General features: G+C 36.5%; 2 protein-coding genes across 4 annotated transcripts; both read right to left on the reverse strand.

Moving 5' to 3' along the window:
• Nucleotides 1–4892, reverse strand: LOC131300698 (stearoyl-[acyl-carrier-protein] 9-desaturase, chloroplastic-like). Its single transcript, XM_058326655.1, has 3 exons — nt 4712–4892; nt 1589–2093; nt 1–648 (listed from the first exon to the last, which is right to left on the reverse strand). The coding sequence occupies exons 1-3, from the start codon at nt 4840–4842 to the stop codon at nt 97–99; spliced, it is 1188 nt and encodes a 395-aa protein (XP_058182638.1). The 5' UTR covers nt 4843–4892; the 3' UTR covers nt 1–96.
• Nucleotides 4893–8759: 3867 nt separating this feature from the next.
• On the reverse strand, nt 8760–22894 carry LOC131300694 (stearoyl-[acyl-carrier-protein] 9-desaturase, chloroplastic-like). 3 transcript variants are annotated; one of them, XM_058326649.1, is made up of 4 exons: nt 13276–13545; nt 12170–12674; nt 10462–11035; nt 8760–8962 (listed from the first exon to the last, which is right to left on the reverse strand). In XM_058326649.1, the coding sequence occupies exons 1-3, from the start codon at nt 13521–13523 to the stop codon at nt 10475–10477; spliced, it is 1314 nt and encodes a 437-aa protein (XP_058182632.1). In that variant the 5' UTR covers nt 13524–13545; the 3' UTR covers nt 8760–8962; nt 10462–10474. The 3 variants fall into 3 exon arrangements, with proteins under 3 accessions (XP_058182632.1, XP_058182633.1, XP_058182634.1); XM_058326650.1 differs by having other exon boundaries at nt 10445–11035; XM_058326651.1 differs by lacking the exons at nt 8760–8962; nt 10462–11035; nt 12170–12674; nt 13276–13545 and adding exons at nt 18003–18650; nt 19591–20095; nt 22714–22894.
• Nucleotides 22895–25662: the final 2768 nt, after the last annotated feature.

The raw sequence follows: 25662 nt of genomic DNA on the forward strand, positions 1-25662 counted from the left end.
CTAAAACGTGTACGTCACAAAACTTCAAAATTTCACCTCTTCTATTATTTCAATTTCTGTTTTTTTTTTTTGTGGCAAGAGAGTTGCAGTAGGCCCTCAGATCTTCACTTCTTTATCGAAGATCCAGCTAAACGGAACATACCGTGCTTCTTTTGCCCTGCCTGGAGCCAGCCGCCTAATTCTCTGAGGCAACCCGCAAACATAATCCTGGGCTTTTCGTCCCTCCGGAGAAATCCCAGTTATGTCCTCCACCTTCCACCTCCCAACCAGAAACTCCAATATATCCGCGTAGTCCTTGGCGGTGTAGACTCCAAGCTTCTGAGCCACGGACGAGAAATGGTCAAACAGATTGTCATCGCGACCATCGTACATCAAGTGGGCTGGCATAGTTATTTTCTTCCTCATCATGTCGGCCAGAGCCAGCACGGTTGCATCAGGGTCGATCTCAAAGAGCTTTTCGACTATCTTGGTGTAAGCGGTCTCGTGGCGCTTCTCATCAGAGGCAATGCTCCCGCAAATTTGAGCCAACTTCGAGTCCCCGTACTCTTTGGCATGCCGTGCTGTGTTCCCGTGAGAGATAAAAGTTGCTCGTTCTTGGAACGACGTGTATATGAAACAGAGGTAGGGACTGTTTTCGAATCCTGGATCCTGAAACAAGGCAAAGAAGGCCGTCCACCAGTAAATATCAGAGGTGAGGGTACGCTTATGCCGGATTAGAACTCGATCGGAGTCCAAATATATTGTTGTTCTTCTACAATTAAGATCAGGAATTAAGTTTGACAGTATAGTACTTGGAGAGTGTTATAGCCTAACTTGACTGAGCAAAAAGAACTGTTCCTCTCTAATTAGCATAGTAGGGAAAACCCTGCTTTCAAGAACTTAAATGTCTGCTTCTTCCCGTAGATGTAAGAAGAGGGTAGGACTAGGTAATGTTTCGCAATGTAATTCTGATGTAGAACACATATATGAAGGCCCAATTCCGTGATCGATGTTTACTTTCCGATTATCCGATTTGGCAAAATTCGAACGAGTTCAGAATAGGCAACTTGGTGGGCTGACTTATTTTCACGATTCGGTCATTACAAACCACCCTAAGTCGTGAGGGATGGTGTTTTTTAGCCTAATTCCTTTGTTTAGACCTTCAATTTACTTTTAGAAAAATTTTGATTCATTAATAACTTTTAAACCATAATTCCTTATTAGTTAGTTCTTTTTGAGAAAGTCCTATTTTTCTTCCCGTTTTCAATTTTAGGAAAAAAATTTGGGACTTTTTATTTTCCGACTTTATTTTTAGGGTTTTAGGGTTTTAGGGTTTCGGGCCTATAAAAGGGTTGTAACCTAATGTTTGCCTCACATTTTCATCAATAATATTACAGACTTTGTCTTTCTTCTTGTGGATTTAAGAAATTGGTCGTAGCTACAAGTTCCTATATTGTTTGGATTAATACGCTAACTATAATCTCTTGTGAATTCTACTGTGTCAAATTCAAATATTGACCAAAGCCTAATCGCTAAGTTGACATAGATAAAAGGGGGGAAAAAAAAAGACAAGAAACAGCTGAAAAATTATTGGAAGCATGCATCTTACCATTCCCGACCCAATCAGATACTGAATTGTCTTCTCAATTTGCCTCATATTTACTCGTCCACATAGGTAGAGGTACTTATTGAGAAGATCGCCATGCCTGTTTTCTTCAGCAGTCCATCCCCTAGTCCACACTGCCCAAGAAGTGAGGCTCGCCCCCGTTTCGTCCCTAGTACCATCTGTAGTATTTAGCATTGTTTGGTAAGTAGGAAGTGCTTCTTCTGTGATCATGTCTCCAACCAAAACAACGAAGTAATCGTCCGGAATCTCCTTTGCCCTTTCCCTTAATTCCCTGACTTGATCATGAAATCCATCGGAAGCAGGATCGGGCAGGAAATCCTGCGGTTGCCAGCATTTCTCCACTGGCTTTAAATGAACCAAGATGTTCTGCTCGGCCCAATCCTCCAGGTTTTTAAAGATCTCCATCTTTTCGGGTGGCATTGAGTGAGTTACTTGAACATGAACCTCGCGAGGAGGGCTGAAAGGCTTCCTGAGACTCTCAACCTCTCTAAATAAGACAGGAACGGAATTAGATGCTTCGATTTCAGTTTGGGTACAAGGCAATGCCGATAGAAATAATGGATCAATGATCAGAACTCAGAAGCATATAAGCACAGTTTTACTACCAAAAAAAAAAAAAAAAGGAGTATGAAAATTAGTGCATTGAGTGGTTTGAAAATTAGTACATTGATATATAGGGAAGCAAGCATATAGAGATGGATTTCAGACGAGGGATTCGAGCTCTGTTAGGACCGTGAGGGACACCACACACACAAACACACGCAGTGATTTCAGAGAAAAACTCTATTTGATTATATATTCACACAATATACAATAAAGATAAAAAAAACTCTCCAGGAACCACACACCGGTTCCTCTCCGGGAGGCCACAGACCGGCCCCTCACGCTCGCCTCACCTTCTCCCTCACATTATGTCACACACTAATCCTAATAGGGTTTACAACTATATATAAGGGACTCCAAGGGTAAATACGCTCAACACCCAACACTAATGGGTGTTACACAAAATAACCCACCACTATGGGTGGACCCCAACAAGCTCCCTGCCCTTAAATCTGAGAATTAATTCACCGTTAGAATTGACTGTCAAATATAATGGCCCATGCTTTTGAATCTTTAAAGAAGATGCGTACGTACCCAAAACAAATACATACTTCACATTCTCAGTAGAACCCTTCCATGGGAACCTACCATCGGTGCGGTGCGAAGATCGGCACGCGCGCGGAGCTCACTCCAGGTCCCGCACGGATAATTTGAGCTATTCAATAATTCTAAAATAATTTTTCGAGTGGGCCCACGAAAAATCAGCTCAATACAATAAGTGAGTGTAGGTGCTTGATTTCTGGACCTGAATTATCAGTGCAGGACCGGGAGTTGGCTCTGCGTGCCAATCTGTGCATGGTTGGTGCTTATTGGAATTTTTTTTCATTATGTAGGCCTAATCTTTTAGTTTAAAATTTGTATAGAGTTATTCTACAGTTGTTAGGTGCTTTTTTTTATTTTATTTTAGCTGAAAATCCTACAAAATTATGCAATTTTGAGACCTATGCCAAGTTGTGACTTCAGACATTTTTCAATATCATGATTAGGCCGGTTTTATCATTTCTATGATTATGATGGTATTGAAAATGTCTTCAATTTTTTTTATTAAATTAAATAAGTAGTTCGTTCTAAACATTGGAAAGTATATAATTATGTGTAAATACTAAAAAAAATAAAAGGGTCTTATTAGTGTTAACCCAAACTTCGGGTCTAGAACACGACACGATTTTAAACAGATTGGGTTAGTGTCAAGCTATTTGACACATTTATTTTAGGGAAAATGACGGCCCATGACGTATTTTGATAATTAATATTCGTCAAAGATAAACTAAGAACATTTGTTAATACTGAAAATGTCATTGGCGGGTATTAATTATCAAAACACGTCCTTAGCCGTCATTTTCCCTTTATTTTAATAGTTGTTTTGACAAGAACCCAATAAGACACGAAATACGAAACAACACGATACAAACACGACTGGACACGATACGATGCCCCCCTCTAGTTACAATTGATAGTCAAATAATGGCCCATGCATCTAAATCTTGAAAGAAGATGCTTATGTACCCAAAACAAACACATTCTCAGTAGAGCCCTTCTATGGGAACCTACCATCTGTGCACCGTCGGTACGGCGCGCGGAACCCATTCCAGTTCCACATGGAATAATCCGAGCTATTCAATAATTGCAAAATAATTTTTCAAGTGAGTCCGCGAAAAATCAGCTCAATATGATAAATGAGTGCAAGTGTTGATCCCTGGACTCGGATTATCCATGCAGGGCAAGGAGTGTACCCCGTATGCCAAACTGTGCAAGGTCGGGGCTTATATGGTCCGAGCCGTTCAATAATTGTTAAATAATTTTCCAAGTTGGCCCGCGAAAAATTAGCTAAATATGATAAGTAATAATTTTTTCGAGTGGCCCGCGAAACATAGATCAGCTCAATACGATAAGTGAGTGTAGGTGCTTGATCCTTGAACTTGGATTATCCGTGCGGGATCAAGAGTGGCCCCGCATGCCAATCTTTGTACGGTAGGTGCTTATATGATCAGTTCCCACAGCTTTTTTCGTTCTCAGCAAAACACTTGCTCACGACTTACGTGTCACGATTCATTTGACATTTAGCAGAAACTGACATAAAGATCGGAGCATACCCATGCAAATTCCACCATTCCAGAGCCAAATTTTTGTTCGGATTAAAAAGTTAAGTATTTTTTTTTTGTCTTTATTCTTTTTTTTTTTTTTTGCGTTCGTTCATTTTGCGTCAAATTTTTGTGACTTATTGATTCTTCTCGTCAAGAAGAATCGAAAAAGTAAAAAATTATTTTATGAGTTTCGATCAAATTTTCTTACTTTTCCAATACATCTCAACGAGACAAATTAATAAACCACAAAAGTTTGAAGTAAAATTAACAAATATAATTTTTTTTATTTGAATAAAGACAAATAAATAAGTCGTTTTGACCTATTAGGAGAAAAGTACCACAAACCCAGATAGAAAAATAGACAATTGATTAAAGAAGAATGATGGAGTAAAATTCAAAGGAGGTGAGAAAAACTAACGTGGAGCCGGAGCTGAGGGTGGCCGAGGCCCTGAGAAACTTGGGAGATCTGAGATTTGCCTTGGGGGGAATAGCAAAAGAAGGGTACTTGTGGGAACATTTCAAGGTGATGGGATTGAGGTTCAGAGCCATTTTTTCCTTTCTTTCTTCTTTCTTGTTGCTCGAGAGGGTTTTTTTTTCACTCACTGGGAGAATGGAGAAATTAATAGAGAAGAGAAGAGAGAAGAGGAGATTTTCTTCTTGTTATGAAGTGGGGTCATTATGTGCATGTGAGTGTTTTGGAACAAGAAAGGAGTACTTGGAATTGAAGTTGAGGAGAAATTTTCGGGGCCCAAGGAGTGCATCTAGCCGTTCAATTTAGTTTTGGACAGCTCAAATTTGAATAGAAAAAGGAGAGAGACAGAGGAAAGAGAGTACTAGTGGGGTTCTAGCAGAGAGTGTTTCTATTTGAGCCGTCCAACACACTTTTGGATGGCCCGGATACGCTGCTCGGACACTATGTGGGCACAGCCATGTGTTAGTTTTTCGTCAAATTTTTGTGACTTATTTATTCGTCTTGGCGAAAGAAATCGAAAATTACAAATTTTTTTTATTGAAACTCATATTTTTTTTAAAAAAGACAACAGAAAAAAAAAGAAGTCAAAAAGCTATATAAAGACCAAAAAAAAAAAAAAAAGTCACTCTTGATTTTTTAATCCAAACCCATCCTAAAACACCAGAAAACTAAGAACTAGTTACTCTTGATTTTTTTGGCCGTTCAAAAAAAAATAGATACTCTTGATTTTTTTTATCCAAACCCACTCTTGATTTTTTTATCCATACCCACTCTTGATTTTTTTTGACAAGGAGACTGAATTAAATGAAGTAGTTACTTTTCCCAAAAATAAAAGACTGAATTAAATGAACAAAAAATAAAGACAAGTAAAGGCTATTTTTTGCTAGCAGTATTCAGAAATCTGTGCATGGGATGGAATCCACCAGTCAGCAGTCAGTCTCTCTCTGTCTGTCTGTCTGTCTGTCTCTCTCTTTGGGTGTTCGGATCAACTTTCCACGCCCAACTAATCGTCTCTCCAGTCTGGTCAAAGGCAGAGCATTCACGCCGGAACTATGAAATTCAACAGAAATTACTTCTTGCGGTTTGATCCTAAGAATCGAATCCTAATCAATTGCATAGGATACAAATCCATCATCCAACCGGACTACCTTTTAGGGCTTCCCGGTTCTCTCTCTCTCTCCCTCATGAAATAAGAAACCAGAAAACGACTCAAGTTAAAAGAAGTTGTTACTTTTCTTCTAAAAAAAATAAAGACTGAATTAAATGGAAAGAAAATAGTAAAGACAAGAAAAGGCTATTTTTTTCTAGCAGTTTTCAGAAATCGCTTTACATATAGCAAGGAGTTTTAAAACGTTTTACGTTTGATATTTTTTGGAACTCCGTTAAATGTGGACATTTAAAGGGAAAATATCCCATATTTTACAAAAATAAATAAGAAAATTTTCATTTCTTATCGAACGATCAACGTTCTTCTTTCTGATTGGCATCCACACAACAATAAATAAAGGTATTTACTAAAAAAGAGAGAGGATAATTTGAACTTACACCCCTTGTACTATCACCAATTTAAAGATACATCCCTTGTACTTCAAATTTAAGAACTTAGAGCATCCACGGTGGAATAAGCAAAACAAAAAGTTGCTAAAGTTAGCAATGTTTATTCAAAAAAATGCTTACATTGGAATAACTAAACTTAACAACCTCTTAGCAACTCATCAAATTTTGGCTTTTGAATAATCAAAACTAGCACCCTTTTGCCAATAACCAAATTTAGCGATCTCCACATTTTCTGAATCAAGTATACCCATCATTACACAAAAATCTTCTCTCTCAACAATGTTTTCAAAAAATAATTATAAAAAACTATTCTTACTATTCTTTTCAGAAACTTTTTGTAAAAAAAAAAACCCATCTTTATATGAACTATATTTATTTAATTTTTTTATAAAAACTGTTTCTTCAATTTTTTTTAAAACTATTTTTTTTTAAAATTGTATTTACACAAAATTATTTTTTTACACATTTTTTTTCATAAACTATTTTTTTATCCAACTATTTTTAACTTAAACTGTTTTTTTTCTTCCACAAACTGTTTAATAAACTGTTTTTTTTTCAAGAACAAAAATTTTTAAAAATTTTTTTTAACATAAACAATTTTTCAAAAGATTTACATGAAATGAAGGGGAAAAGTTTGGAGAAAACTCAGGGAAGGAAGCAATGGTCCCATTGGTTTTGATTATGAGCAAAAAATAACCAATATGAGACATGACATTACTAACTTTAGCAACCTTTAAATGGATAATCAAAATCTAATATGACATATTTTGATTATTCACTTTTGCTTATTCCACTGCGTATGCTCTTACACCCCTATGCTTTCAAGTGAAAAAATGGGAATTTGCACTTATGCCCCCCTGTATTTTTACCTACAAGGGGCGTAAATGCTTAAATTTAAAGTACATGAGGTGTATCTTTAAATTAGTGATAGTACAGGGGGTGTAATTGCAAATTTCCAAAAAAAAAAAAAAACACATGAAATTAAAGGTTTGTAATCTTGCATATCAAAGAAAATATTATGTGATGATAAAAAAAAAAGAAAAAGAAAATACTATGTGGAAAGAGAATAAAGGACGCGAACACCTTTTTTTTTTTTTGTGAGAACATTTTTTCTATTAACCGAGGATGCTGTCGAGCAGCTCCCTGCAGAGCAGCTGATTTGGCCGTTTATGTGCACTGCGCCATAGGAATTTAGTGATACTTTGTATTTGGATTCTTTTTTGAATTTATATTTTAGCAATCATTTTAAGCTCTTAATTAACTTTAGGCACATTTTAGGTTTTGAAGTTGAGCCTTATCCATTTTTTTTTCTTTTTAAATTTTAAGAGCAGAGACAATTTGCAGAAAACCACACAGAGACAAACGCGTTTGGCTCCATTTCGGGTCCCGAAAAAATCTAGAAAAATATCCATAAATTTTTGAATATTATCTTATGGGGCCCTGTAAAAAATCAGGTCCAGCGGATATCGTTAAGTATTACTTTTGGATTCGTAGGGTCAAAAATTTATGGATATTTTTCTAGATTTTTTCGGGACCCGAAATGGAACCAAACGCGTTTGTCTCTGCGTGGTTCTCTGCAAATTGTCTTTGCGGATAGAAGGACTGTTCAAACAATAATCTCAAGGGTTGGTCTGATAGTCATTGCATGATACTTATTGGAATACTTTCTTCTAATTAAGGTTTGACTATTTGAGATTCGCAACCTTTCAGGTTTCATCAACTATTATGAGCCAATTCATATGGAATTTTTTTTCTCAGATTTTACATCAGCCTCTTATTGATGGACAATGAGATTAATTTCTAAAATATGCGTAAACTGATCCAGACAAAAATAAATTAATGAATAGTTTTACGAAACATGGAATGTTTGTTGGGCCGACTCTAAGGATAACTTATGACTCATCATGTCATGGCATATGGTTGGCCAATGACTCATGACTTATTATGACACATGTTTCAGATGTTCCGATTCCATGATCTTATAAATTTATTGAATTATTTTGTTGGCTATGTGGCACCAGAACCAGACAATTGGTGGAGGGTTCATTTGGGGAAATTGTTTGTCATAGGCCAAGTGTCAGTTGGATGCTTCCTGGAAAAGAGTTTAATTGATTATAAATTTATTGAATTATATTATATCTGTAATTCACAAAACATAAATTAAATTTAACAAAACATAATTAAAATCCAATTTTAATGATTCGGTGAAAAACAACTTTATTAAAATGCATAAATAAATTTACAAACAATTGTCCTCCTTGATTTCTTTGATCACAAGTACCAAAGTATTTACAAGAGAACAAAATTAAAGTAGAAAATTGAGTAGGGTTTTTTTTCCCCGTAGCTTTCCTCCCTCCTTTTAAAGAGGTAAGAAGAAGGCTTCTTTGATCCAACTCATAGTTGACTAAATTAATGGAGATAGATGTAACGCTCTCAATTTTGGTAACGTTAAATAAACATTTTTTTATTGAAAATCTAAATAGGGTCTGGCTCATTATTAGAGCATAATTCTTACAATAGTACATTTATTCAACAAAGGGACGGAAACTAGGGTTCCTATCTACTATTCCACTTGCTCTTCCATCCTACCCAGCTTCTCGGCTTCGAAAGCCTCCAAAGTGTAGAACTCATCCTGCTCCTCTACAAAGTCAGGCACATTATACCAGCGTCACCCTCAGTATAATATATATGTCAAAGTTACAACAGTAACACCGTGAGCTACAAAACCTCAGAAGAATAATCTCATACCGCTAACCCATAATTATAAACAAAAGGACATAGAAGTAGTATATTAGCTCATGTAAATTCAGCGATTTCTAAAATAACACATGCATATTCAACAACTTTCAGATAAGCAGTCAACAATAACACATGCACATTCACTATTCAACTGGCATCAGTGTCTGTGTAATCAGAGTTTCTCATACGCAACATTTTCGTAGACCGCGTCATCATTTTCACTTTTCAAATCAATATTTCAAAAATCATTTGTGTACACCCAACCTCGGTTTCGCCGTTTCGGGCTCCCGCGTATTCTTACAATGATTCTGCCGTCCCGGATTTCTATTGACACATAATTTGTATTGACTCCTCTCCGCAGATAACCAAGCCACATTGACCAAACTCCATTGCGGATGCTCTAAACTGTTAATTAATTCAATATTGACCAAGTCCTCATCCTCTTTGGCAGAAGGGACAAGGCTGCCATGTGTCCTATTTGACCAAGTCCTCATCCTCTTCGGCTTTATCTTGCCGAAATAAATTAATTAATTCAAACATTATTTAACTAATCACGTAATTAATTTAGAACGGCCCAAATATGGCCCAAACAGACTTAGATTTGTTAAGCTTATATAGCTAGCCGCCTTCCTTCTGAGTCAGGATCAAACTCTAATTTTGACTATGAAAAAGTACGAGATGTATTTTCTCCATCTATTTTTAAGTGTCTTGTTTCATAATTTTAATTTATTAAAAAAATATAATCATTACACATTTTATATTAACTTTTATCTTCACTTTTCCTACTTACCCTCTATAAAGATATTGTCATCCATGTGTCCTATTTGACCAAGTCCTCATCCTCTTCGGCTATGTTCGTTTCTAAGTTTTGTTTTGATTTTGTTTTGTTTTTCAATTATTACTCTACTTCTTTTTTCAATCATTATCCTATTTCTTCAATTATTACTTTTTCATCTATCTCTATCTCTCTCAAATCATTATCTCTATTTTCAATCATTACCCTATTTCTCTCTCTACCCACTACCAAAACTAAACTAAACTAAACTCTCAACCAAACAAAGCCAATCAATTATACTTTTATTCACTAACTTTTCAAAATGGAATATACTTTTAGAAGTAAAATGGAAAATATACCAACTTTTATCTACTAACTTTACAAAATGAATACTTATTAAAGAACAGCCTAAAATGGAATATTGAATTCTAAAAAAGGGACGGAGGAAGTAGTATTTGAATGAAGTTTCTTGTCTGGAACTCCAGAATAGAAATTTCCCCCCACGTGTTGGAGTGCCTTTCGAAATAGGGGCTAGCCATTCTTTTCTCGCATAAGTTTTGACGTACCTGCGAGAGTCTCCATAACACAAATCTTACAAAAAAATTCACCTGTTTTAAAAATTCACCTGCAGTAGACCCTCAGAGCTTCACTTGTTTATCGAAGATCCAGCTAAACGGAACATAACGTGCTTCTTTTGCCCTGCCTTGAGACCTTTCCTCCAGCCGCCTAATTCTCTGAGGCAACCCACAAACATAATTCTGGGCTTTTCGTCCCTCCAAAGAAAGCCCAGTTATGCCCTCCACCTTCCACCTCCCAACCAAAAACTCCAATATATCAGCGTAGTCCTTGGCGGTGTAAACTCCAAGCCTCTGAGCCACGGACGAGAAATGGTCAAACAGATTGTCATCGCGACCATCATACATCAAGTGGGCTGGCATAGTTATTTTCTTCCTCATCATGTCGGCTAGAGCCAGCATGGTTGCATCCGGGTCGATCTCAAAGAGCTTTTCGACTATCTTGGTGTAAGCGGTCTCGTGGCGCTTCTCATCAGAGGCAATGGTCCCGCAAATTTGAGCCAACTTCGAGTCTCCGTACTCTTTGGCATGCCGTGCTGTGTTCCCGTGAGAGATAAAAGTTGCTCGTTCTTGGAACGACGTGTAGATGAAACCGAGGTAGGGACTGTTTTCGGTTCTAGGATCCTGAAACAAGAAAGAGAAGGCCGTCCACCAGTAAAAATCAGAGGTTAGGACACGCTTATGCCGGATTAGAACTCGGAGTCCAAATATATTGTTGTTCTTCTACAATTAAAATCAGGAATTAAGTTTGACAATATAGTTGGAGAGTGTTATAGCTTAACTTGACTGAGCAAAAAGAACTGTTCCTCTCAATTAGAATAGTAGGGAAAACCCTGCTTTCAAGAACTTAGCTGAGTTTGGATTTGGATTTGAAATTTTTTTAAAAAAATAATAGGGGTAATAGGTGAAGAGAGATAGAGTGAGAAATGTTGAAAGTAGAGGAAATCTAAGAAGAATTTAAGGGTATTTTTTGAAAAATACTTTTTGAAAAGCAAAGAGAACAAGACATTTTAAATGTCTGTTTCTTCCCGTCGATGTAAGAAGACGCTACAACTAGGTAATGTTTCGCAATGTAATTCTGATGTAGAACACACGAAGACCTAATTTCAAGATCAGCTGGACCGTGTCAAGCCTTTGAAGCCCAAACGATGTTTAGTTTCCGATTATCCGATTTGGCAAAATTCGGACAAGCTCGGAATAGGCAACTTGGTGGGCTGACATATTTTCGCGATTCGGTCATTTCACACCACCCTAAGACGTGGCTAATGGTGTTTTTTAGCCTAATTCCTTCGTTTAGGCATTCAATTTACGTTTTTGCTGTTTTAGAAAAATTTTGATTCATTAATAACTTTTAAACCGTAATTCCTTATTAGTTGGTTCTTTTGGGGGAAAGTCCTGTTTTTCTTCCCGTTTTTAATTTTAGAAAAAGCCCCAAATTTTGGGACTTTTTATTTTCCGACTTTATTTTTAGGATTTCTAAGGTTTCGGGCCTATTAAAGGGTTGTAATCTAATGTTTGCCTCACATTTTCATCAATAATATTACAAACTTTGTCTTTCCTCTTGTGGATTCAAGAAATTGCTCGAAGCTAGGAGTTTCCATCTCGTTTGGATTAGTACGTTAACTAATCTCAATCTTGTGAATTTCGCTATGTCAAATTCAAATATTGACCAAAGCCTAATCGCTAAGTTGACATAGACAAAAGAAAAAAAAAAAAGACAAGAAACAGCTGAAAAATTATTGGAAGCATGCATCTTACCATTCCTGACCCAATCAGATACTGAATTGTCTTCTCAATTTGCCTCATGTCTACTCGTCCACATAGGTAGAGGTACTTATTGAGAAGATCGCCATGCCTGTTTTCTTCAGCAGTCCATCCCTTCGTCCACACTGCCCAAGAAGTGAGGCTCGCCGCTGTCTCGTCCCTCGTACCATCTCCGCTATTTAGCATTGTTTGGTAAGTAGGAAGTGCTTCTTCTGTGATCATGTCTCCAACCAAAACAACGAAGTAATCGTCTGGAACCTCCTTTGCCCTTTCCCTTAATTCCATGACTTGATCATGAAATCCATCGGAAGCAGGATCGGGTAGGAAATCCTGCGGTTGCCAGCATTTCTCCACCGGCTTTAAATGAACCAAGATGTTCTGCTCGGCCCAATCCTCCAGGTTTTTAAAGATCTCTATCTTTTCGGGTGGCATTGAGTGAGTTACTTGAACATGAACCTCGCGAAGAGGGCTGAAAGGCTTCTTGAGACTCTCAACCTCTCTAAATAAGAGAGAAACGGAATTAAATGCTCTGTTTGGGTACAAGGCAAGGCCAAGACAATGGATCCATGATCATGAAGCACATAAGCACAGTTTTACTTTTTTATGTTTGTAAAAAGAGAGAGACAGAGAGAGGGAGAGGGAGCTAGAGAGACGTGGAGAGATCTGACATGGAGAAAACATTATTCTACGCTCATGGAGCACGGTCATGTGGTTTTTAAACTTATTTTCCATCACACGTATGTTTCTCAGTACATATAACGGAAACACTGCTAGTGCGCATCGAACACGAGACAAAAAAAAATTAAACTATTTTTTTATCAACTAGTGTTGTGCCCATTTGATATACAAAGTTGAAAGAAACACCAATGTGATTTTTTTTATCCCGTGCTTAGAATGGGCACAATACTAGTATATATATTGAGGAAATCTTGTTTACAGAGCAGCTGTAAACAAGTATTTTTATTTTCAATCTGGGTCGTCCAATACCGTAACGGACGGCTGATATCACTGAGCTCTATAAAGAGCCGCTTTGCAGCGGCTTGGTATAGAAGTATATCTCATATATATATATATTCAAATGAGGTGAGAAAAAAACTAACGTGGAGCCGGAGCTGAGGGTGGAGGCCCTCAGAAACTTTGGAGATTGGAGATTTGGCTTTGGGGGAAGAGCAAAGGAAGGGTACTTGTGGGAATATTTCAAGGCGATGGGATTGAGGTTCAGAGCCATTTTCCTTTCTTTCTTCTTTCTTGTTGCTCGAGAGGTTTTCTTCACTGGGAGAATGGAGAAATTAATAGAGAAGAGGAGGAGTTCTTTGTTGTTACTATATAGTGTATGAAGTGGGGTCATTATGTGTGAGAGTTTTGGAATAGGAAAGGGAGTGCAATTTTGTTCACCTTCTTCAAAAGAGGGTGAATGTTGCTGCCTCTTTTATTGGTTAAAATGATGCAGGTCTCTCACCACTGCAATACATTTTTTCATGACTTTACTTTGTGATGAGATTCACACGATTTCAACAAATAAAAAGAAATTAATGTAATGTTCACCCTCTTTTAAAGAGGGTATTGGAATTGAAGTTGGGCTCCAAGCCATAGATAATTGAGTTGGTTGTTTCGGTGAAATAACAGGGGGTGTTTACTGGTTGCATAGTTATTATAGTTGGGTAAACTTAATCTATGCAAATGTGTATTTTTTTCTTTTAAAAGTATCCAAATCTTCAAAAGTATCAATCAATACTTTATATTTTTTTTGTTAGAGGGGGTCCGGGGGGCATGGGAGAATGATAAGCATTCAATAATACATATTCTTGGTGTTTTAGTCCTTAGCTTGTCGTATTTATGTTTATAAAGTTAGTATTTTCTTTGGAAAAAATGATGGCTTAGAACTTGTTTTGATAATTAATACTCACCAAAGATATGCTGAGAACATTTGTTAATGCTGAAAATGTCATTGGCATATATTAATTATCAAAACATGTCCATGGCCATTATTTCCCCCTTTTTTGTTATTGCATGTATGGTATGTTTTTAGTGTTTTCAAGTAAATCGTGTGAATAAGACGTATTTTGACGCTATGTATGGCCTGAGTGCGTCCAAGTACCCAAGAAACTAAGGAAGACCCTGTCGGTCCCTTAAAATTTGTCTAAGTATGAAAAAATGACTTTTCGAAAAAGTATCAATTTTCGTGATAAAAAATGGCGGTAATTGATCCTTGAATGTTTCTAAGAGTAACTGCAAATTTGCTAGGTTTTATTTGAATAGAAATGTCATGTTTTGAGCCATTACTTTTAGAGAAAAATGTGCAGTTTTTTGTTTTACACAAAAAGCTGGAGGTCAACATTTTGATTGAATTGAAATCTCAATTTTTTTGGCAATGCCGTTGGATCCAAATGGGGAGTATTTCCTTATTTTCATTAAATAAATTGAAGTAAAGAAAAGTTAAAAGAAATGTTTAAAATGCAGTCTTTACTTAAGTTTAGGGAATGAAAATAATATACTGCGAAAGCTATTGGAAGCTATGCAGCTAAAGATCTGACTTTAACAAGGCGGTATTGATACAGCCTTTTGGTTAAGGGAATGAAAATAAAATGCTATGAAAGCTGCTGGAAGCTGTAGAGCTAACGATCTGACTTTAAGTAAGACGGTATCGATACAGCCTTCTGATTGTATCGATACCATTTAGCAACCATGAAGATAGTGATCTTAACTTTATGGTATCGATACAACTTTTTTGGTTGTATTGATACCAAGACGTTACGGTGGCCAAGAGCCCTTTTGCTAAGTTGCTCGGTATCTATACAACCAAAAACATCGATACCCCCTTTTGGTTGTGTCGATACCAAGGTGTGTTTAAGTGTTAGTTTTTGAGCTGTTTTTGAGAGAGAAAGCCATGAGTATAAATAATATTTTCTCTCTCCTTAGATGAGATCTAGATTGCCTTAGATTTGTTTCTTTTTGCTTAAGTTTTCTCCATTGTTGTTCTTCATGCTTTCTTAGTTAATTTTTGTAGAACCATCTTAGTTAATTGTTTTTTTTTTTTTTTGATAAGTGCACAAAATTTTATTAGGCTCAAACCAAGAAACAAAGTATAAGGGATAGAATCCCCTTACAAGAAACAACAAAACAGGCAGCCATACGTAACAGCTCTAAACAAGAAAACAAAATCAAAGAACACCCTATAAAAAAAAAACTATACAGATTGCATGATCCTATGAGGCAAGCTCCATATCTCACAAATACTCCGATTTTGCAAGGATTGTTTTACATTCCTTCTGGAGCTAAGGAAAGCACGAATCCCATTGGCTATATCTGTTGCCACCTGAGTATGATCCTTCATTTTTGCACAGAAAATACGAGAGTTTCTTTCCTGCCAAAGACCATAAACAGTAGCTGCCAATGTACTCTTCAAACTAACAAATCTGAAAGTATCCCAAGATACATTGCCCTGCAACCAATCAAGGACATCTCCCATATTATTAGGAATGCCAGCCACTCTATTCTTTGACACCAAGTACTGCCAAACACGTGTAGAATATGAACAATCAAAGAACAAGTGATGATGTGATTCCTCCTCATCCTGGCAGAGGCAGCAAAGAGCATCCAAAGCCATACCCCAGTTTCTCAATCTGTCCTTAGTTAATTGTTGTTTGTTAACTTCTCATTTATTAAAGTTGTACCTATGCTCTAGATCTTACTTAATATCAAGTTTATTTTCAGTTTTGTTGGTTAAATATGTTTGTCATTTTTAGCTTTGTTCTTAACCTTTTAAGCATGAGTGAGTAGTTAATTAGGCTTGGTCAATGGGCAATTCCTACCCTCGAGACTTGGTTGGTTAAGTGGTTTATCTTGCCTTTTGAGCTTAAAGCCGGTTCGTAGATGGATTGAGAATCTCTTATTTTCGTTCAAAGCGTGTAGTTGTTAACTTCTTTGATCATGCGTCAGCAAGTTTATCTTGCCACGTGCGATGCTTAGAACCTTGGCACTTCGGGTGTTTGATTAAATGTCTAAATGAATTTTGATCCATTTCCGGACTCCATTTTGTGAATTGCTATTGATTTTAATGTCCAACCTTAAAATCGTTCAACTCTGATCAAGATGAAGCAATTTGTAATGCTTACTTGTGTGTTAGTCAAGATTCGATTATCGGTACCAACCAACCACAATCTAAATGGATGAAGTAAATTGTGTTACTGAAGTGGATGAGAAGTAAAAACAAAAATACGGGACGGAAGTATTTTTTTTTTCCGGAATTTTTTTTTTTTAAGTTCTCAATTACCGAATACCAAAATTATTTTTCAACGGAAGTAGTACTTGAATTAGGATTAAGAAAGTTGAGAAAAATTAAGGAGAATGGAAAGTTGGTTAATTATCCATCTTTTTTTTACATCTCACAATTGGATAGGGATGGGTTCTATTTTACATCTAACCAACTTTTAACCACTTTTTACATCTAAAATAACTATACATCCTCTTCTGAAATACATCCCCATTGGGGATGCTCTAAGTATCGGATTGAGCTAATTTTTTGTGAGGGCAATAAAAAAAATATTTTACATTTAATGAATGACTTGGATTGTTTGTGTGAGACACGTAGTGGGCCCGACACAAAAATCTGTGCTGGATCTTCGTACAACAAATCTGTGTCAATAGACTTATTGTAAATTTTATTGTTTCATAGCAATGTTATCCTGGAGCCACCGACCTATCCCATCCCAATTTTAAAACGACCGGCACACAGAGTCCTCTACACATATCGTGTATCTATAAATATCAAATTCGGAAAATGATGGCCAAATACGTGTTTTGATAATTAATACCCATCAAGAACATTTTCAGTATTAACAAATGTTTTTTGCTTGTCCTTGGCCGGGTATTAATTATCAAAACACCACCTGGGCCGTCATTTTCCCTATCAAATTGAGCTGATTTTTCACGAGGCCCACTTGGTTTTTTCTTTTAAATTATTGAACAGTTTGCATCATCCGTGCGGAACTCAAAATGGGTTCCACGTGTTGGTCGGTGCAAAATGGGGATGGGATGGATCGGTGGCTCTAGCAGCTCCCTTCGCAGCATAATAATTCTACGAATAACAATTTCACTTCTAAGCCCACGTGGATAACAGGACCAAAATTCATAAGCCCAATTCTATTGCTATCTTTTTTTTTGGAAGTTAATTCTATTGCTATCTTGTTTTCTCCACCAAATAAATGCTAGTAAATCTTCGTGCAATCCTTTGTAAGACCTTTTAATTTGCACGATTTTCAAAGGCCTACAAACACAAATATATCAAATAACAATATAAATGGACTGACAAAGTGTAAAAATTAGGTGGATTAAATTGGTGCATTCTAGCACCTATCTCAAGACAACTTCTTTTTTTTTAGTAGCTTTTAACTATTTTTAGTTTTTTCTTTTGCCAAACAATTGTATAAAATCAAAATATTCATTAAATCCATCAAAACACAATTTATATCTGTAATTCACAAATCATAAATTGAATTCAACAAAACACACGTAAAATCCAATTTTAATAGTCCGGTGAAAAACAACTTTATTAAAATGCATAAAAAAACTTCTATGATGCACTTCCAAGGTCTTCATCTGTAGACCTTCAGCTTCCTATCCAACACTTTTTTGCCCCTTGAGCTACGAAACATACTTGTTCCTAATTGCTCCATGTTTATTGCTTACTCTTTCCTCCGTAAATTCTAATTTATTAAGCAACCTTTTTTTTGATACCTGCAAATATAAAATAACTAAAAAATAAGAATGATAAAAATATAAAACAGGTCTAACAAAGTACTAGTTTAACAGTTGTATAATATATACACTAAAACGTGTACGTCACAAAACTTCAAAATTTCACCTCTTCTATTATTTCAATTTCTGTTTTTTTTTTTTGTGGCAAGAGAGTTGCAGTAGGCCCTCAGATCTTCACTTCTTTATCGAAGATCCAGCTAAACGGAACATACCGTGCTTCTTTTGCCCTGCCTGGAGCCAGCCGCCTAATTCTCTGAGGCAACCCGCAAACATAATCCTGGGCTTTTCGTCCCTCCGGAGAAATCCCAGTTATGTCCTCCACCTTCCACCTCCCAACCAGAAACTCCAATATATCCGCGTAGTCCTTGGCGGTGTAGACTCCAAGCTTCTGAGCCACGGACGAGAAATGGTCAAACAGATTGTCATCGCGACCATCGTACATCAAGTGGGCTGGCATAGTTATTTTCTTCCTCATCATGTCGGCCAGAGCCAGCACGGTTGCATCAGGGTCGATCTCAAAGAGCTTTTCGACTATCTTGGTGTAAGCGGTCTCGTGGCGCTTCTCATCAGAGGCAATGCTCCCGCAAATTTGAGCCAACTTCGAGTCCCCGTACTCTTTGGCATGCCGTGCTGTGTTCCCGTGAGAGATAAAAGTTGCTCGTTCTTGGAACGACGTGTATATGAAACAGAGGTAGGGACTGTTTTCGAATCCTGGATCCTGAAACAAGGCAAAGAAGGCCGTCCACCAGTAAATATCAGAGGTGAGGGTACGCTTATGCCGGATTAGAACTCGATCGGAGTCCAAATATATTGTTGTTCTTCTACAATTAAGATCAGGAATTAAGTTTGACAGTATAGTACTTGGAGAGTGTTATAGCCTAACTTGACTGAGCAAAAAGAACTGTTCCTCTCTAATTAGCATAGTAGGGAAAACCCTGCTTTCAAGAACTTAAATGTCTGCTTCTTCCCGTAGATGTAAGAAGAGGGTAGGACTAGGTAATGTTTCGCAATGTAATTCTGATGTAGAACACATATATGAAGGCCCAATTCCGTGATCGATGTTTACTTTCTGATTATCCGATTTGGCAAAATTCGAACGAGTTCAGAATAGGCAACTTGGTGGGCTGACTTATTTTCACGATTCGGTCATTACAAACCACCCTAAGTCGTGAGGGATGGTGTTTTTTAGCCTAATTCCTTTGTTTAGACCTTCAATTTACTTTTAGAAAAATTTTGATTCATTAATAACTTTTAAACCATAATTCCTTATTAGTTAGTTCTTTTTGAGAAAGTCCTATTTTTCTTCCCGTTTTCAATTTTAGGAAAAAAATTTGGGACTTTTTATTTTCCGACTTTATTTTTAGGGTTTTAGGGTTTTAGGGTTTCGGGCCTATAAAAGGGTTGTAACCTAATGTTTGCCTCACATTTTCATCAATAATATTACAGACTTTGTCTTTCTTCTTGTGGATTTAAGAAATTGGTCGTAGCTACAAGTTCCTATATTGTTTGGATTAATACGCTAACTATAATCTCTTGTGAATTCTACTGTGTCAAATTCAAATATTGACCAAAGCCTAATCGCTAAGTTGACATAGATAAAAGGGGGGAAAAAAAAAGACAAGAAACAGCTGAAAAATTATTGGAAGCATGCATCTTACCATTCCCGACCCAATCAGATACTGAATTGTCTTCTCAATTTGCCTCATATTTACTCGTCCACATAGGTAGAGGTACTTATTGAGAAGATCGCCATGCCTGTTTTCTTCAGCAGTCCATCCCCTAGTCCACACTGCCCAAGAAGTGAGGCTCGCCCCCGTTTCGTCCCTAGTACCATCTGTAGTATTTAGCATTGTTTGGTAAGTAGGAAGTGCTTCTTCTGTGATCATGTCTCCAACCAAAACAACGAAGTAATCGTCCGGAATCTCCTTTGCCCTTTCCCTTAATTCCCTGACTTGATCATGAAATCCATCGGAAGCAGGATCGGGCAGGAAATCCTGCGGTTGCCAGCATTTCTCCACTGGCTTTAAATGAACCAAGATGTTCTGCTCGGCCCAATCCTCCAGGTTTTTAAAGATCTCCATCTTTTCGGGTGGCATTGAGTGAGTTACTTGAACATGAACCTCGCGAGGAGGGCTGAAAGGCTTCCTGAGACTCTCAACCTCTCTAAATAAGACAGGAACGGAATTAGATGCTTCGATTTCAGTTTGGGTACAAGGCAATGCCGATAGAAATAATGGATCAATGATCAGAACTCAGAAGCATATAAGCACAGTTTTACTACCAAAAAAAAAAAAAAAAGGAGTATGAAAATTAGTGCATTGAGTGGTTTGAAAATTAGTACATTGATATATAGGGAAGCAAGCATATAGAGATGGATTTCAGACGAGGGATTCGAGCTCTGTTAGGACCGTGAGGGACACCACACACACAAACACACGCAGTGATTTCAGAGAAAAACTCTATTTGATTATATATTCACACAATATACAATAAAGATAAAAAAAACTCTCCAGGAACCACACACCGGTTCCTCTCCGGGAGGCCACAGACCGGCCCCTCACGCTCGCCTCACCTTCTCCCTCACATTATGTCACACACTAATCCTAATAGGGTTTACAACTATATATAAGGGACTCCAAGGGTAAATACGCTCAACACCCAACACTAATGGGTGTTACACAAAATAACCCACCACTATGGGTGGACCCCAACAAGCTCCCTGCCCTTAAATCTGAGAATTAATTCACCGTTAGAATTGACTGTCAAATATAATGGCCCATGCTTTTGAATCTTTAAAGAAGATGCGTACGTACCCAAAACAAATACATACTTCACATTCTCAGTAGAACCCTTCCATGGGAACCTACCATCGGTGCGGTGCGAAGATCGGCACGCGCGCGGAGCTCACTCCAGGTCCCGCACGGATAATTTGAGCTATTCAATAATTCTAAAATAATTTTTCGAGTGGGCCCACGAAAAATCAGCTCAATACAATAAGTGAGTGTAGGTGCTTGATTTCTGGACCTGAATTATCAGTGCAGGACCGGGAGTTGGCTCTGCGTGCCAATCTGTGCATGGTTGGTGCTTATTGGAATTTTTTTTCATTATGTAGGCCTAATCTTTTAGTTTAAAATTTGTATAGAGTTATTCTACAGTTGTTAGGTGCTTTTTTTTATTTTATTTTAGCTGAAAATCCTACAAAATTATGCAATTTTGAGACCTATGCCAAGTTGTGACTTCAGACATTTTTCAATATCATGATTAGGCCGGTTTTATCATTTCTATGATTATGATGGTATTGAAAATGTCTTCAATTTTTTTTATTAAATTAAATAAGTAGTTCGTTCTAAACATTGGAAAGTATATAATTATGTGTAAATACTAAAAAAAATAAAAGGGTCTTATTAGTGTTAACCCAAACTTCGGGTCTAGAACACGACACGATTTTAAACAGATTGGGTTAGTGTCAAGCTATTTGACACATTTATTTTAGGGAAAATGACGGCCCATGACGTATTTTGATAATTAATATTCGTCAAAGATAAACTAAGAACATTTGTTAATACTGAAAATGTCATTGGCGGGTATTAATTATCAAAACACGTCCTTAGCCGTCATTTTCCCTTTATTTTAATAGTTGTTTTGACAAGAACCCAATAAGACACGAAATACGAAACAACACGATACAAACACGACTGGACACGATACGATGCCCCCCTCTAGTTACAATTGATAGTCAAATAATGGCCCATGCATCTAAATCTTGAAAGAAGATGCTTATGTACCCAAAACAAACACATTCTCAGTAGAGCCCTTCTATGGGAACCTACCATCTGTGCACCGTCGGTACGGCGCGCGGAACCCATTCCAGTTCCACATGGAATAATCCGAGCTATTCAATAATTGCAAAATAATTTTTCAAGTGAGTCCGCGAAAAATCAGCTCAATATGATAAATGAGTGCAAGTGTTGATCCCTGGACTCGGATTATCCATGCAGGGCAAGGAGTGTACCCCGTATGCCAAACTGTGCAAGGTCGGGGCTTATATGGTCCGAGCCGTTCAATAATTGTTAAATAATTTTCCAAGTTGGCCCGCGAAAAATTAGCTAAATATGATAAGTAATAATTTTTTCGAGTGGCCCGCGAAACATAGATCAGCTCAATACGATAAGTGAGTGTAGGTGCTTGATCCTTGAACTTGGATTATCCGTGCGGGATCAAGAGTGGCCCCGCATGCCAATCTTTGTACGGTAGGTGCTTATATGATCAGTTCCCACAGCTTTTTTCGTTCTCAGCAAAACACTTGCTCACGACTTACGTGTCACGATTCATTTGACATTTAGCAGAAACTGACATAAAGATCGGAGCATACCCATGCAAATTCCACCATTCCAGAGCCAAATTTTTGTTCGGATTAAAAAGTTAAGTATTTTTTTTTTGTCTTTATTCTTTTTTTTTTTTTTTGCGTTCGTTCATTTTGCGTCAAATTTTTGTGACTTATTGATTCTTCTCGTCAAGAAGAATCGAAAAAGTAAAAAATTATTTTATGAGTTTCGATCAAATTTTCTTACTTTTCCAATACATCTCAACGAGACAAATTAATAAACCACAAAAGTTTGAAGTAAAATTAACAAATATAATTTTTTTTATTTGAATAAAGACAAATAAATAAGTCGTTTTGACCTATTAGGAGAAAAGTACCACAAACCCAGATAGAAAAATAGACAATTGATTAAAGAAGAATGATGGAGTAAAATTCAAAGGAGGTGAGAAAAACTAACGTGGAGCCGGAGCTGAGGGTGGCCGAGGCCCTGAGAAACTTGGGAGATCTGAGATTTGCCTTGGGGGGAATAGCAAAAGAAGGGTACTTGTGGGAACATTTCAAGGTGATGGGATTGAGGTTCAGAGCCATTTTTTCCTTTCTTTCTTCTTTCTTGTTGCTCGAGAGGGTTTTTTTTTCACTCACTGGGAGAATGGAGAAATTAATAGAGAAGAGAAGAGAGAAGAGGAGATTTTCTTCTTGTTATGAAGTGGGGTCATTATGTGCATGTGAGTGTTTTGGAACAAGAAAGGAGTACTTGGAATTGAAGTTGAGGAGAAATTTTCGGGGCCCAAGGAGTGCATCTAGCCGTTCAATTTAGTTTTGGACAGCTCAAATTTGAATAGAAAAAGGAGAGAGACAGAGGAAAGAGAGTACTAGTGGGGTTCTAGCAGAGAGTGTTTCTATTTGAGCCGTCCAACACACTTTTGGATGGCCCGGATACGCTGCTCGGACACTATGTGGGCACAGCCATGTGTTAGTTTTTCGTCAAATTTTTGTGACTTATTTATTCGTCTTGGCGAAAGAAATCGAAAATTACAAATTTTTTTTATTGAAACTCATATTTTTTTTAAAAAAGACAACAGAAAAAAAAAGAAGTCAAAAAGCTATATAAAGACCAAAAAAAAAAAAAAAAGTCACTCTTGATTTTTTAATCCAAACCCATCCTAAAACACCAGAAAACTAAGAACTAGTTACTCTTGATTTTTTTGGCCGTTCAAAAAAAAATAGATACTCTTGATTTTTTTTATCCAAACCCACTCTTGATTTTTTTATCCATACCCACTCTTGATTTTTTTTGACAAGGAGACTGAATTAAATGAAGTAGTTACTTTTCCCAAAAATAAAAGACTGAATTAAATGAACAAAAAATAAAGACAAGTAAAGGCTATTTTTTGCTAGCAGTATTCAGAAATCTGTGCATGGGATGGAATCCACCAGTCAGCAGTCAGTCTCTCTCTGTCTGTCTGTCTGTCTGTCTCTCTCTTTGGGTGTTCGGATCAACTTTCCACGCCCAACTAATCGTCTCTCCAGTCTGGTCAAAGGCAGAGCATTCACGCCGGAACTATGAAATTCAACAGAAATTACTTCTTGCGGTTTGATCCTAAGAATCGAATCCTAATCAATTGCATAGGATACAAATCCATCATCCAACCGGACTACCTTTTAGGGCTTCCCGGTTCTCTCTCTCTCTCCCTCATGAAATAAGAAACCAGAAAACGACTCAAGTTAAAAGAAGTTGTTACTTTTCTTCTAAAAAAAATAAAGACTGAATTAAATGGAAAGAAAATAGTAAAGACAAGAAAAGGCTATTTTTTTCTAGCAGTTTTCAGAAATCGCTTTACATATAGCAAGGAGTTTTAAAACGTTTTACGTTTGATATTTTTTGGAACTCCGTTAAATGTGGACATTTAAAGGGAAAATATCCCATATTTTACAAAAATAAATAAGAAAATTTTCATTTCTTATCGAACGATCAACGTTCTTCTTTCTGATTGGCATCCACACAACAATAAATAAAGGTATTTACTAAAAAAGAGAGAGGATAATTTGAACTTACACCCCTTGTACTATCACCAATTTAAAGATACATCCCTTGTACTTCAAATTTAAGAACTTAGAGCATCCACGGTGGAATAAGCAAAACAAAAAGTTGCTAAAGTTAGCAATGTTTATTCAAAAAAATGCTTACATTGGAATAACTAAACTTAACAACCTCTTAGCAACTCATCAAATTTTGGCTTTTGAATAATCAAAACTAGCACCCTTTTGCCAATAACCAAATTTAGCGATCTCCACATTTTCTGAATCAAGTATACCCATCATTACACAAAAATCTTCTCTCTCAACAATGTTTTCAAAAAATAATTATAAAAAACTATTCTTACTATTCTTTTCAGAAACTTTTTGTAAAAAAAAAAACCCATCTTTATATGAACTATATTTATTTAATTTTTTTATAAAAACTGTTTCTTCAATTTTTTTTAAAACTATTTTTTTTTAAAATTGTATTTACACAAAATTATTTTTTTACACATTTTTTTTCATAAACTATTTTTTTATCCAACTATTTTTAACTTAAACTGTTTTTTTTCTTCCACAAACTGTTTAATAAACTGTTTTTTTTTCAAGAACAAAAATTTTTAAAAATTTTTTTTAACATAAACAATTTTTCAAAAGATTTACATGAAATGAAGGGGAAAAGTTTGGAGAAAACTCAGGGAAGGAAGCAATGGTCCCATTGGTTTTGATTATGAGCAAAAAATAACCAATATGAGACATGACATTACTAACTTTAGCAACCTTTAAATGGATAATCAAAATCTAATATGACATATTTTGATTATTCACTTTTGCTTATTCCACTGCGTATGCTCTTACACCCCTATGCTTTCAAGTGAAAAAATGGGAATTTGCACTTATGCCCCCCTGTATTTTTACCTACAAGGGGCGTAAATGCTTAAATTTAAAGTACATGAGGTGTATCTTTAAATTAGTGATAGTACAGGGGGTGTAATTGCAAATTTCCAAAAAAAAAAAAAAACACATGAAATTAAAGGTTTGTAATCTTGCATATCAAAGAAAATATTATGTGATGATAAAAAAAAAAGAAAAAGAAAATACTATGTGGAAAGAGAATAAAGGACGCGAACACCTTTTTTTTTTTTTGTGAGAACATTTTTTCTATTAACCGAGGATGCTGTCGAGCAGCTCCCTGCAGAGCAGCTGATTTGGCCGTTTATGTGCACTGCGCCATAGGAATTTAGTGATACTTTGTATTTGGATTCTTTTTTGAATTTATATTTTAGCAATCATTTTAAGCTCTTAATTAACTTTAGGCACATTTTAGGTTTTGAAGTTGAGCCTTATCCATTTTTTTTTCTTTTTAAATTTTAAGAGCAGAGACAAT

This window comes from Rhododendron vialii, chromosome 9a (assembly GCF_030253575.1).
Source record: "Rhododendron vialii isolate Sample 1 chromosome 9a, ASM3025357v1".
In the NCBI taxonomy this organism is placed as follows: domain Eukaryota; kingdom Viridiplantae; phylum Streptophyta; class Magnoliopsida; order Ericales; family Ericaceae; genus Rhododendron; species Rhododendron vialii.